We start from the raw sequence: 14263 nt of genomic DNA, 5'->3' as shown, positions 1-14263 counted from the left end.
TCCTTGCAGCATGCTTTCTTCAGCTTACATTCAAAAAACCTGCTGACAGATTTCCTTTAAGGGGGTGATGTCATATGTCACCACATGATGACAAAGACATCAAGCGAAAAGATTTTGTACAATATATATTGTATCATATCTGTAGGAAAAAGATACAAAAGAGGGTGTAATGTAGAGTGCCCAACTACATCACAAGATACACTAACACCAACAAAGGTCAGATCTATAGAAAATGTTACTACAGCACTTCTTATTTACCGTTTTCTTTCCTAGCGGCGGACCATAGAGACCCTTCCTTCTCTTGTCCAGCTTGGACATAATAATGTTCTGAGTCTGAGCTGCCGTCGTCTGAGCTGAGAAGTTGATCAGCAACGGTTTGTAAGTCTCTTTATCCAAGTTATTTAACAAGAAATCCTAGAAAGTAATAATTATACAGTAAGACTTAACACATTTTTGATCCTGAAAGTTGATTTTAGGAGAACCTTTCATAAAGGGATTGTCCATCACTATTATATGAATTATCTATCCTTCTGCTGTACAAATAACCTGCAAATCCACAGAAATATGCTGTGTGAACATCGCCTTAAGGCATAGCTTACTGCAATAAAGGACCTTATTTGCAGTGTCCTGATTATGGTTCATTTTTCAATGCTTTTTTCAGAATTAGATGTACCAATTTGCAGTTTTTTTTGTCCTTTTCTTGCCATAACCCTACGCTTAGCCAAAACAATATTTTAAAAAAGAGAAAAGAGCAATGCAATATTTTTTTCTCTATTTTAGTTTTTGTGTTTGTGTTCTCACCACAAAAGAAGCCTAATAACTTGTTAGAATATGAGGTTGGCACTAGATTCACGCATGTGTCAGAGGACCGTTTTGCCCTCCGTGACCCGTGTTTATGGGCTACGTGTGTTCTCCGTGTGTTATCCGTGATAACACACGTAGAACGGGAACTTTATACTCACCTGTCCCTGGCGTCGCTGTCCGTGGTGCTGATCTGCGGTCTCCGGTCCTGCCGACTCCCCGTTGCTGTCGCTTCCGGCCGCAGTGAAGTGAATATTCAGTGAGCATAATGAGCTGCGGTCGAAGCAAATGACAGCAGCGGCAGAGACAGGAGGGCTGGAGAAGGTGAGTAATGTTTTGGGGTTTTTGTCTCACAGACACATGTCTTCTCTCCAGTGCGTGTCACACAGAACACATCGTGTAGTCCGTGTGTGTTATGTGTGACACGTTTGCATTCCGTGTGACACCCATGATGCCGGAGAGAATACGGACATGTTGGCATGTGGAACACACGGACACACGTAATACGGGACGGACACACGTTCCGTGCCAAAATACTTACATGTGTCCGAAACCATAGGAATACCTTGGTCTACATGTGTACGTGTCTCCGGTACGTGAGAAAACTGTCAAACACGTACCGGAGGCACGTGCGTGTGAAGGGGGCCTAACACAGATCCAAAAACCAAGACTCCCATACCATAAATAAAATTTCATTTATCTTTATTTAGTAACAATCATAAAAAAACATTAAAAGTAATAGGAGATTTGGAAATTGACACAAAAACACACCAGGGCAGAAGATATAAAAATCACAGGCTGGAAAAATGTACAAATATATGCTTAAAAATTAATAAATTATTAGATCTCTCAATTGTACAAAAACAACACAAAGATTTTTGTTGGGTTGGTCTCCTGTTATTCAAAATACAAAGGAATGCACATATCAATACACAAATATAAGTTCATAGAAATTGCACATCATATTAATCTGTTATAAATAGTATAATATCAATGTAGGAAAGTGCAAATGCAAATAAATATATTAATTTATATAAAAAATATGTACACATTTAATATCGTAATGCACAAAAGGAAGAACCTAAAACCCAATGTAAACTAGAGGAGTAAAAGATCATAAATATAATAATGAAACAATGAGAATCAAATTGTATACTGTTAAGAACTGTAAAGGTAACCACTCAAAAAAATCCCCAGAACACAATCAAAAATTGAATTTAAATATCTATATATACAGTACAGACCAAAAGTTTGGACACACCTCATTCAAAGAGTTTTCTTTATTTTCATGACTCTGAAAATTGTAGATTCACATTGAAGGCATCAAAACTATGAATTAACACATGTGGAATGAAATACTTAACAAAAAAGTGTGAAACAACTGAAAATCTGTCTTATATCCTAGCTTCTTCAAAGTAGTCACCTTTTGCATTGATTACTGCTTTGCACACTTGGCATTCTCTTGATGAGCTATAGGTAGTCATCGGAAATGTTTTTCACTTCACAGGTGTGCCCTGTCAGGTTTAATAAGTGGGATTTCTTGCCTTATAAATCGGGTTGGGACCATCAGTTGTGCTGTGCAGAAGTCTGGTGCATACACAGCTGATAGTCCTACTGAATAGCTGCTTTTTTCTTGCCATGATACAAATTCTAAGTAAAGAAAAACGAGTGGCCATGATTACTTTAAGAAATGAAGGTCAGTCAGTCTGAAAAGTTGGGAAAACTTTAAAGTGTCCCCAAGTGCAGTGGCAAAAACCATTATTCACTACAAAGACACTGGCTCATATGAGGACCGCCCCAGGAAAGGAAGACCAAGAGTCACCTTTGCTGGGGAGGATAAGTTTATCCGATTCACCAGCCTCAGAAATCACAGGTTAACAGCAGCTCAGATTAGAGACCAGGTCAATGCCACACAAAGTTCTAGCAGCAGACACATCTCTAGAACAATTGTTAATAGGAGACTTTGTGCAGCAGGCCTTCATGGTAAAATAGCTGCTAGGAAACCACTGCTAAGGACAGGTAACAAGCAGAAGAGACTTGTTTGGGTTAAAGAACACAAGGAATGGACATTAGACTAGTGGAAATCTGTGCTTTGGTCTGATGAGTCTAAATTTAAGATCTTTGGATCCAACCACCGTCTCTTTGTGCGACGCAGAAAAGGTGAACGGATGGACTCTACATGCCTGGTTCCCACCGTGAAGCATGGAGGAGGAGGTGTGATGGTGTGGGGGTGCTTTGCTGGTGACACTGTTGGGGATTTATTCAAAACTGAAGGCATTCTGAACCAGCATGGCTACCACAGCATCTTGCAGCGGCATGCTATTTCATCCGGTTTGTGTTTAGTTGGAGCATCATTTCATTTTTCAACAGGACAATGACCCCAAACACACCTCCAGGCTGTGTAAGGGCTATTTGACTAAGAAGGAGAGTGATGGAGTGCTACACCAGATGACCTGGCCTCCACAGTCACCAGAACTGAACCCAATCGCGATGGCTTGGGGTGAGCTGGACCGCAGAGTGAAGGCAAAAGAACCAACAAGTGCTAAGCATCTCTGGGAACTCCTTCAAGACTGTTGGAAAACCATTCCGGTGACTACCTCTTGAAGCTTATCAAGAGAATGCCAAGAGTGTGCAAAGCAGTAATCAAAGCAAAAGGTGGCTACTTTGAAGAACCTAGAATATAAGACAGATTTTCAGTTGTTTTACACTTTTTTGTTAAGTATTTCATTACACATGTATTAATTCATAGCTTTGATGCCTTCAATGTGAATCTACAATTTTCAGAGTAATGAAAATAAAGAAAACTCTTTGAATGAGAAGGTATGTCCAAACTTTTGGTCTGTACTATATATATATATATATAAACATATCACAGTGCACCAAGTAAATATATAAAAATAAATAAGTAAACTCAAATTTTATTAATGTGAAAAGATTGTTGTGTTCCAGGAAATTCCAAAGTGGCACCAAACTAGTACCTATGAGTATAAATTATCAGTTCATTCCACTCCTCAGATGGTTATCAACCACCATATCTACATGTGTAATCAGGAGTCTGTCTCTGAGACAATGAACAGGGAGGAACACAGCAAGGGGTCATCTAAGTAAGTAGGTAATAGGAAAAGGACATTAGGGGGTCCCCTGTGCTAGGAATACACAGCCGTAATGTATTGGTGCTTTAATGTGTGGCTGTGAGGCTGTTATCTTGAGTGCTCCCAGACATGGTAGGGTGGAATACAGCAATTATATCATAATAGGATTACCTTTCACATTTGGATACTAAAGGCCACGTCTCACTAAGCGACATCGCTAGCGACATCGCTGCTGAGTCATGTTTTTTGTGACGCAACAGCGATCTTGCTAGCGAGGTCGCTGTGTGTGACATCCAGCAACGACCTGGCCCCTGCTGTGAGGTCGCCGGTTGTTGCTGAATGTCCTGGACCATTTTCTTCAAAGGCGATGTGCTGCTGGGCAGGACGCATCGCTATGTTTGACACTGTGTAACAGGGTCCCAATGACAGCAGAGATCGCTATACAGGTCGCTACTGTGACCTGTGTCGTCACTGAGTCGTTGGTAAGGTCTGACTGTGTGACATCTCACCAGCGACCTCCCAGCGACATACCAGCAATCCCTATCAGGTCGCATCGTTTTTGGGATCGCTGGTAAGTCACTAAATGTAATGGGGGCTTAACAGCAAGGACAACTTGCTGTGTTCCTCCCTGTTCATTGTCTCAGAGACTCCTGATTACACATGTTATAAAGAGGAGAAAAGGAGGAACGAAACCAAAATTGAAAATTTATTATTGAAAATGTTATTTAAATATGAAAAAAGTGAAGAGTTACAAAACACTTAAGATCAGATGCGAAAGCAAAATTGCATAATAAACTGCACGAATTAAGACAGGAAAGAAGGTAAGAACCCCCCTCCCAGACAGCACGACCACACACAGTTGTGTGTGGTCGTGCAGTCTACTACTGCCCCTGGAAAAAGCGCCTTTGAGATACGATAGTTGGAGGACCCCCCATTTACTCACCGCGACCTTATACCATCACAGGTAATTGTCGGGAACCATTAATATTCTCTTAGCTAGGGCGGCACGGTGGCTCAGTGGTTAGCACTGCAGTCTTGCAGCGCTGTGGTCCTGGGTTCAAATCCCACCAAGGACACCATCTGCAAGGAGTTTGTATGTTCTCCCCTTGTTTGCGTGGGTTTCCTCCCACACTCCAAAGACATACAGATAGGGACTCTAGATTGTGAGCCCCAATGGGGACAGTGTTGCCAATGTATGTAAAGCGCTGTGGAAATAATAGCGCTATATAAATGAATAAAATTATTATTAAAATTATTATTATTAGCTGGTTCATAATGTTAACCCTTTGGATTCTTATTTCTATCTCTTATTCCTGACTCATTGGATTTCTATATACTTTACAAATCAGTGTATTCCTGTCTAAGTATATTTTCAATCCATACTGGCTTTTAGACCCTGCTTGTTTATGTGTGAACAGGACACCTAGCCATGTTACAGGCACGTACTTAGCCTCTTATGATTGCGGTGTGTCCATTTCACCTATATGCTTTAACCATACATTTTAGCTGGTTCTATTTTCTACGCTTATTGCCAATTTCCTCTGTTTTTTTACTTATACACTTGTTTGTATATGGAGGTATATTTTCCTACTCTTTAGAGGCCGTCACATTTCTATATGTGAATACCTCACCAGTTTCCACTGTTTTCTGACCCCATATTGAGCCATCCAATTGGTTTCATTCCTTCATATGAATACCTCCACTAATGTCCCCTGTCATTTGATGTTATACATCTGATTCTCAATTTTTCTCTTTCTATTCATTATAGGAGTTTCTTTACTCGGCCCATGAGAACACCTTCACCAGTTTTCCCTGTTATCTTATATAAACAACTGTGTGTGGTCCTGCTGTCTGGGAGGGGAGTTCTTACCTTCTTTCCTGTCTTAATTTGTGCAGTTTATTATGCAATTTTGCTTCCATTGTCTTTGCATCTGATCTTAAGTGTTTTGTAACTCTTCACTTTTTTCATATTTAAATAAAATTTTCAATAATAAATTTTCAATTTTGGTTTCGTTCTTCCTTTTCTCCTCTTTATAACATGTTCTCTGAAGAACATACCCACCTTGGGGCCACTATTTAGTGGTACCTTGGTGTATTATTTCACTTGTTATGGCTTTTTTCATATTGTGTTTACTCCTGATTACACATGTAGATATGGTGGTTGATAACCATCAGAGGAGTGGAATGAACTGGTAATTTGTACTCATAGGTACTAGTTTGGTGCCACTTTGGAAATTCCTGGAACACCACGATCTTTTCAATAAAATTTGAGAGTTTACTTATTTATTTATATATATTTACTTGGTGCACTGTGATATGTTTATATATATATATATATATATATATATATATATACACATACAAAGGATATTTATATTCAATTTTTTATTGTGTTCTGGGGATTTTTTTGAGTGGTTACCTTTACAGGCCTTGACAGTATACAATTTGATTCCCATTGTTTCATATTTACATTGGGTTTTAGGTTCTTCCTTTTGTGCATTACGGTATTAAATTAGTGTACATATGTTTTTATATAGATTAATATATTTATTTTAATTTCCACTTTCCCACATTGATATTATACTATTTATAACAGATTTACAGTGCCTACAAGTAGTATTCAACCCCTTGCAGATTTAGCAGGTTTGATAAGATGCAAATAAGTTAGAGCCTGCAAACTTCAAACAAGAGCAGGATTTATTAACAGATGCATAAATCTTACAAACCAACAAGTTATGTTGCTCAGTTAAATTTTAATAAATTTTCAACATAAAAGTGTGGGTCAATTATTATTCAACCCCTAGGTTTAATATTTTGTGGAATAACCCTTGTTTGCAATTACAGCTAATAATCGTCTTTTATAAGACCTGATCTGGCCGGCACAGGTCTCTGGAGTTATCTTGGCCCACTCCTCCATGCAGATCTTCTCCAAGTTATCTAGGTTCTTTGGGTGTCTCATGTGGACTTTAATCTTGAGCTCCTTCCACAAGTTTTCAATTGGGTTAAGGTCAGGAGACTGACTAGGCCACTGCAACACCTTGATTTTTTCCCTCTTGAACCAGGCCTTGGTTTTCTTGGCTATGTGCTTTGGGTCGTTGTCTTGTTGGAAGATGAAATGACGACCCATCTTAAGATCCTTGATGGAGGTTCTTGGCCAAAATCTCCAGGTAGGCCGTGCTATCCATCTTCCCATGGATGCGGACCAGATGGCCAGGCCCCTTGGCTGAGAAATAGCCCCACAGCATGATGCTGCCACCACCATGCTTGACTGTAGGGATGGTATTCTTGGGGTCGTATGCAGTGCCATCCAGTCTCCAAACGTCACGTGTGTGGTTGGCATCAAAGATCTCAATCTTGGTCTCATCAGACCAGAGAACCTTGAACCAGTCTGTCTCAGAGTCCTCCAAGTGATCATGAGCAAACTGTAGACGAGCCTTGACATGACGCTTTGAAAGTAAAGGTACCTTACGGGCTCGTCTGGAACGGAGACCATTGTGGTGGAGTACGTTACTTATGGTGTTGACTGAAACCAATGTCCCCACTGCCATGAGATCTTCCCGGAGCTCCTTCCTTGTTGTCCTTGGGTTAGCCTTGACTCTTCGGACAAGCCTGGCCTCGGCACGGGTGGAAACTTTCAAAGGCTGTCCAGGCCGTGGAAGGCTAACAGTAGTTCCATAAGCCTTCCACTTCCGAATGACAGGTAGGCCCAACTCCTTGGAAAGGGTTTGTACCCCTTGCCAGCCTTGTGACCCTCCACGATCTTGTCTCTGATGGCCTTGGAATGCTCCTTTGTCTTTCCCATGTTGACCAAGTATGAGTGCTGTTCACAAGTTTGAGGAGGGTCTTAATTAGTCAGAAAAGGCTGGAAAAAGAGATAATTAATCCAAACATGTGAAGCTCATTGTTCTTTGTGCCTGAAATACTTCTTAATACTTTAGAGGAACCAAACAGAATTCTTGTGGTTTGAGGGGTTGAATAATAAATGACCCTCTGAATAAACTTTTCACAATTTAAAAAAAAAAAAAAACATTTTTTTTTGCTGCAGTGCATATCACACTTCCAGGCTGATCTACAGTCCAAATGTCACAATGCCAAGTTAATTCCGAATGTGTAAACCTGCTAAATCTGCAGGGGGTTGAATACTACTTGTAGGCACTGTATATGATGTGCAATTTCTATGAACTTATATTTGTGTATTATATGTGCATTCCTTTGTATTTTTAATAACAGGAGACCAACCCAACAAAAATCTTTGTGTTGTTTATGTACAATTGAGAGATTGAATAATTTATTAATTTTTACGCATATATTTGTACATTTTTCCAGCCTGTGATTTTTATATCTACTGCCCTGGTGTGTTTTTGTGTCAATTTCCAAATACACTATTGTTTTTAATGTTTTTTATGATTGTTACTAAATAAAGATAAATCAAATTGTATTTATGGTACGGCAGTCTTGGTTTTTGGATCTATACTGAGTATTAGTAAGAATTGCATCAGATCCGTGAGCATAATAATCTCATAGAAACAGCAGAGTGTTTAAAAAATACAACTTTAAAAGGAACCGGTCAGGTCCTGTATGCCCTCCAACCAAGCAGCATTCAATCTGTATGCCCAAGTTCCCTCCCTAACGAACCCTGTATAACACTATTCACTAATATAAATGTTTAAAACAAATGACTTATAAACCTTGCTGTTCCAATGCTAATTAGGCCTTTGACTAGTCAATGGAGCGTTAGTTTTCTGACTAGTTGGCCATTTATCCATGTTATCACGCCCATGTGGGTGTGACAACAAGATTTCTGTGCTCTAGCGTTACCACCAGCTCATGAAAATAATCCCCATGTGCACGGCTCATTTTGGCTGCGTCTGTGCCTCTCAGAAGGATGGTATATGTCTCCCAGCTTTATTAGGTGCACTGTGCATTACCAGAAGTTCAGAAGACGCATACGTGAGCCATCTTCTGGACCACTGGTAATGTGCAGTGCACCTAATGAGCCGGGAATGAGCCACGTGCATGCGCAAGATTTCCAGGAGATGGCAGTAACGCTAGAGTGCAGAAATCTTATCACATGCACAGGGGCATAATAACATGAAAAGAGGGCTGACTAGACATGGGAAATAATGCCCCATCAACTAGTCAAGGCCCTAATTAGCATAGGAACAATATTAGTGAATAGTGTTATACAGGGATGATTATGGAGGGACTTTTGCCACACAGCTATGAATGCTGTTGATTGGAGGGCAGAGGGGACCTTACAGGTTCCCTTTAAACACTTACAAACTGATGCATTGCTGGAATATGGGTACTGTCAGATGACAGCTAAAACCTGATGACCGATTCCCTTTAAGTAACATTGTTTATTTGGTAAAGAAAAAGCTTGTAACATATTTTCCTTCCTTCGCAGAGGAAATCAAACATTCTTTGAAAACTGAAATAGTGGTTACGATATTTGGAAAAGTGTTCTCTTGTTTCAGGAGAAAATCTACATTTTCCTTCCATTGTAGAAATGCTGAAGAGTCAGAGACCGATAACGTGCGAGTTATGCAGTCATCGGGTTAAGGATGTAAGCTTTCATTTGCATAAAATTGGTACCATAGAGACATTTTTCCATAAGTTTTGTGGTTAGTCTCCACATTACATCAATCGAAATAAAATCTAATCTGATAGTGTCATTCTACAGCAGCAATATTAACAGAAAAAGACTGGTAGGTCTGCAGAGATCATAGCTGCACGCCGGTAATATTTTGCATTGTAACACTATAACCTTCAGCATCTCCTCTAACTGGATAAATTACTGCCAAGATAAAGGTGATGAGCCATGTTTTATTGATAGCACAACTTGTCTGCTATGGCAACTATAAATAATCTCTGTATCAGCAGAAAACTATGCAGATATCATGGGCAAAGCAGCAAAAAAACAAGAAAAAATACATGAATAATTTAGTAATTAAACTGATGCATTAATATGAAAATAAAACAAGATTCTACATAGTTATTGTGCTGATTACTGCCAAAGATATCTGTATTTGCCTGTTCTTATCTATGTGTAGCCACAAATGGGGAGATTCTAGGCACCAAAGCAGATATGTCACCATGTCATCCAGGAGACTGAATGAGGCTGATGTACTTACTTTGAAAATCCATGTCAGAGATGTTGTACAATAATTGTATGATAATTTGGAATGATTTTAAGGCTATTATTTTGATGAACATTTTGTAACCAAAGAGAGGTAAACTTTAACAAGGATGTACAGTTATAAAGACATGAATTTAAAGTAAATCCACCAGCCCCATCAAGTTTAAGATCTAAGTAATAATGTACAACCAGGTGGCAGATCTGTTTTCATATTTAACATTCTAAAGAATTTTTGGCTTTAGGACAAGAAAACACATCATATAGTTAGATATAACAGCTACATTTAGGATTTTTTTTGTTATTTTTTAAATCCCTTGCTGTTTGCATTGAAACTAACAAGTAATGCCTTTTCATCAAAAGTGGAATGTTGCATGCCAATATTGATAAGGAGTGCAATAGAGAAAGAAGTGCCAAATTCATTAAAGCCCCACTGCAGCGGGGGTTGTATTTTCTTTTATTTCATTGTGGTGTGGTGCTTTCAATCTGTCCCGTCTTATACCCACCCTCTGGCATCTTCATCTGTTATCTGCATCACTCTGGTCACACTTCTGCAGTTTGTGTTCTGCTAGAAGCTCCAGTGTTTCATGTAGTGAGCCAAAGATCACAACTCAATACATCCCTATAGAGCCTCATTCTGGCCTCGTTCTGGTCTTACTCTGGTCTCATTCTGGTTTCGTTCTGACCTTATTCTGGTCTTGTTCTGGCATTGCTCTGGTCTCATACTGGTCTCGTTCTGGCCTTGCTCTGGTCTCATACTGGTCTCGTTCTGGCCTCGCTCTGGTCTCATTCTAGTCTCGTTCTGGCCTTGCTCTGGTCTCATTATGATCTTGTACTGGCCTTTCTCTAGTCTCATTCTGGTTTCATTCTGGCCTCGCTCTGGTCTCATTCTGGTTTTGTTCTGGCCTCATTCTGGTCACATTCTGGCCTCCTTCTGGCTCTCATACATTTTATTGAGAGCTTGAGATGTAACTTCTCAATTCTGGCCAGTCAGAAATTACGGTCACAAGATGGCATTGCAGGCTTGAATCAATGCCAAAAAAGGTGAAGATGCTGGGGGGCAGGGAACTTAGATTTAAAGTGCCACTCCAGAGGTGAAAAAAACAAAAATCGCTAGAGTGGTGCTTTAAGAGATGTATGCCTCTTAATGAATTTGGCACATCCTTTTGCTGCTGTGTGCCATGACAAGAAATTAACTACAATCAGGGAATTAATTACACTTCTGTCGTAATTTACACAACTTCTGTAGTGAAAATAATTATTATTTTTTTCGGATGGCATTGGTCACGCTCTTTCTAAGCAAGTGAGCAGATCTTGCCCAAACTTGCTTAAAACACCAAAATTCGCTAAACTATTGCACAACTACAAATTTTCAGAGCAAGAATACCAAGTAAGGTGATTAGTATTATGGAAATTACAGCCATTTCATGGTGCGATACAGAAAATATAAATCACATATAAACACTATGTGAAGATAAGTTTTACATTTTTGATGATTTTACATTTAATAATTCCTTCTGTAAAACTTGTTTTTTCTTAACTATAAATTATTTATTTACTGTAGTAATGGAAATAGTGAGAAGCCCACTCCTAGTAATGGAGCAACACATTATTCAGTTTTGGCTATATACAATGAGACATTGTAATCAAAGCAAAAAAACAAAAACAAATAAAGATAGGGGCACAGTATAAATGGTGCTAAATTATGGACTGGGCCATAATAGTTTATTACCATGAATAGGTTAACAAGAATGGATTTGTTTCTATAATATGTTTATTTACACTTTCTAAACACAAAATCATCAGTTAATCTTTTACAGTTACTGTTACACAAATTATTAGCGCTACTGTAAGAAATCAGATCTAATCATGTCAGTATAACTACTTGCCTGGTAGAGGGAATTCCCGGTAGCAGTAAACTTATTTAAGATAGAAACATAAAAACCCACACAGGGAATGTTATATGTCTAACAATAACAATATGATTGATTGAATTTTTACAACTACTCTAATTAAAACAGAAAAAGATAAGCATTTACAATGACATGAGGCACCGGGGACTACTCAGATGATTGTGAGGGAGATCATTGGGGCGTTATTGCTCAAACAAACATTTCATTGCTCGATGCTGCCTGAAAGATGAATGAGTTAAATTGCCATTGATGAATCTAGAGAACAGTTTTTTCCTTAAATGGTTAGAAATGATAAACAATATGAAGCCATAATAAAAAAGAAATGGAAAGATAATGTGATTTAACACACAGCTGAGACAGCACAACTAATCCATCTTTATAAGTAGTATGGATGTAAAACAAGAAATGTACCATTACCATGTGCATAATCTAGTACAATACAGAAGCACGCATGCATTCGTTTTCATTTATATGCCCTGCTATATCACATTGAGGCTAGTATTACACATTAATGTACTCACTGGTATCTTTTAAGTCCTCTATACTTGGTATCTAACAATACCTCTTTAGTAGGAAGTTATTCTAAAAACACTTAATGGGAAACGGTCATGAAAAAAAACATTATTAACCAGCAGATATGGGGTTAATCTGCAGACTAAATGCTGTGTATAACTGCCTGGCCACTGTGCGGAAAGCCTGGCTGTCAAGAGGAAATTAACGTTTTCTCCTGCTGGAAGCCTCGGGCTTTCAGTCATAAAGATGTGGCTTCAGTCACCACTCAGTACATAGTGGGCAGTAGCCCCAGCACTGTCTGACAGCCGACTCTGTACTGATGCACTGTAGAGTTGGTTCTCAGTCTGTGCTGGGACGGCGATACAGTCAGGCTTTCAGTGCACCAGCTGGGGAATTTTAGAACACTATTAACTGTATTAACTGGCAGATTAACACCCATATCTGCAGGTTAATAGTATTTTTTTATATGACAGGTTCATTTTACACTGACAAGCAAAAGGGTAACAATGTTTTGAACTTTTGACTTCCAGGCTCCATATCCATCCACTACAGCTTTGAGCATGAGACTACCTTCCTTTTATAGACAATCATATTGGCTACCACATACATAAATTTGACTGGCAACTGTTTAGCATATGATTAGTTATACAGATTCTTGTCATGTCACTGCATTGTTACTGTTTTGCTCCTAAAAATCTAAATTTAAATTTTTATTATTTTGTTAGTGTTTTCTAAATCCACGTTTGGCTTTTAACACTGCCTGAATCCTTCTGGGCATGCTCTCGAACAGATTCAATCTTGTCTCAATCGAAATCTGATCCCAGGTCTTTTCTATACATTCCCAATGTTGGTGCATACTGGTCTACTCCCTTGGGTATGTAGACAGCTTTTTCTTTAACTCTATTCACAAGTGTTTGATTTAGTTGAGGTATGGAGACTGAGGGCCAATCTAGCAACTCTACATCATTGTCATTGAACCATTTCTTTGCCAGTCGTATGCTTGGGGTTGTTGTCCTGCTGGAACACTTTGTCGTCCTTTTCGTACCCATAGTACTCAGGTGTACGTAGTAACTTGTCTTGTAGGATACTCACATATAGCTGAGCATTAAGATCACCATCGATTCTGGTGAAGTATCCAACGCTTGTGGCTGTGAAACAACCCAATATCATCAGTCTTTCTATATCAAACTTGACAGTTTCTTCAATTTCTCAATCTGTTAGCACCCTTTTCCCTTGTTTCTTCCTGAATCATTTGCACCCATCAGAGCCTAGTCTATTGACTTTCATCTCATTGCTCCAAATCACCAATCTTCTACTGTCCACTTTTCGTACTTCTTTGCAAACTCAAACCAACGCTTCATATGATGATATTGAAGGTGAGGCTTCTTCACCTTTTTTCGGGCCACCATTTCAGACTTGTATAACATGCACTGGACAGTGCTTGTGTGACGTCCTGGCAAAACCAGGTAGTCACACATAGGCCCCCGCATAATACCTTCCCTCACCTAGGTGACATTCAGCCGACCTGAAACCCTAGTCATTCCCTCCTTAGGGCAAAACAGGCACACCAGTGGGCGGGACCAGACAGTTAGAGAGCGCCCACCTAGGGGTCTAGACAGCCCGGGGCGGGAAAAACAGTCAGTTAAGCAAACAGTTCGAGTTGTAGTTCAAGTGAGGAGGAGTGTGGGCTGGAGCTACGTGTAGCTCCAGCAGAGGAAGTTCAAGTTGAACGGTGCCAGGGTCGGAGCCCTGGTACCTTGGCTAGGTGGCAGACGGTGGTCTCCGTCAGCAGGAGACGGGAAGATGGC

General features: G+C 39.5%; 1 protein-coding gene across 1 annotated transcript in view; it reads right to left on the bottom strand.

Moving 5' to 3' along the window:
* DNAH7 (dynein axonemal heavy chain 7) overlaps window positions 1-14263 on the bottom strand; it is an 880767-nt gene that overhangs the window by 424788 nt on the left and 441716 nt on the right. The window contains exon 36 of the mRNA XM_075317837.1: window positions 259-414. Within this exon, the coding sequence (XP_075173952.1) occupies window positions 259-414 (156 nt within the window). The remainder of the gene's footprint in view (window positions 1-258; window positions 415-14263) is intronic.

Source organism: Anomaloglossus baeobatrachus, chromosome 7 (genome assembly GCF_048569485.1).
Source record: "Anomaloglossus baeobatrachus isolate aAnoBae1 chromosome 7, aAnoBae1.hap1, whole genome shotgun sequence".
In the NCBI taxonomy this organism is placed as follows: Eukaryota; Metazoa; Chordata; class Amphibia; order Anura; family Aromobatidae; genus Anomaloglossus; species Anomaloglossus baeobatrachus.
This window is presented reverse-complemented; position numbering and strand designations above follow the sequence as displayed.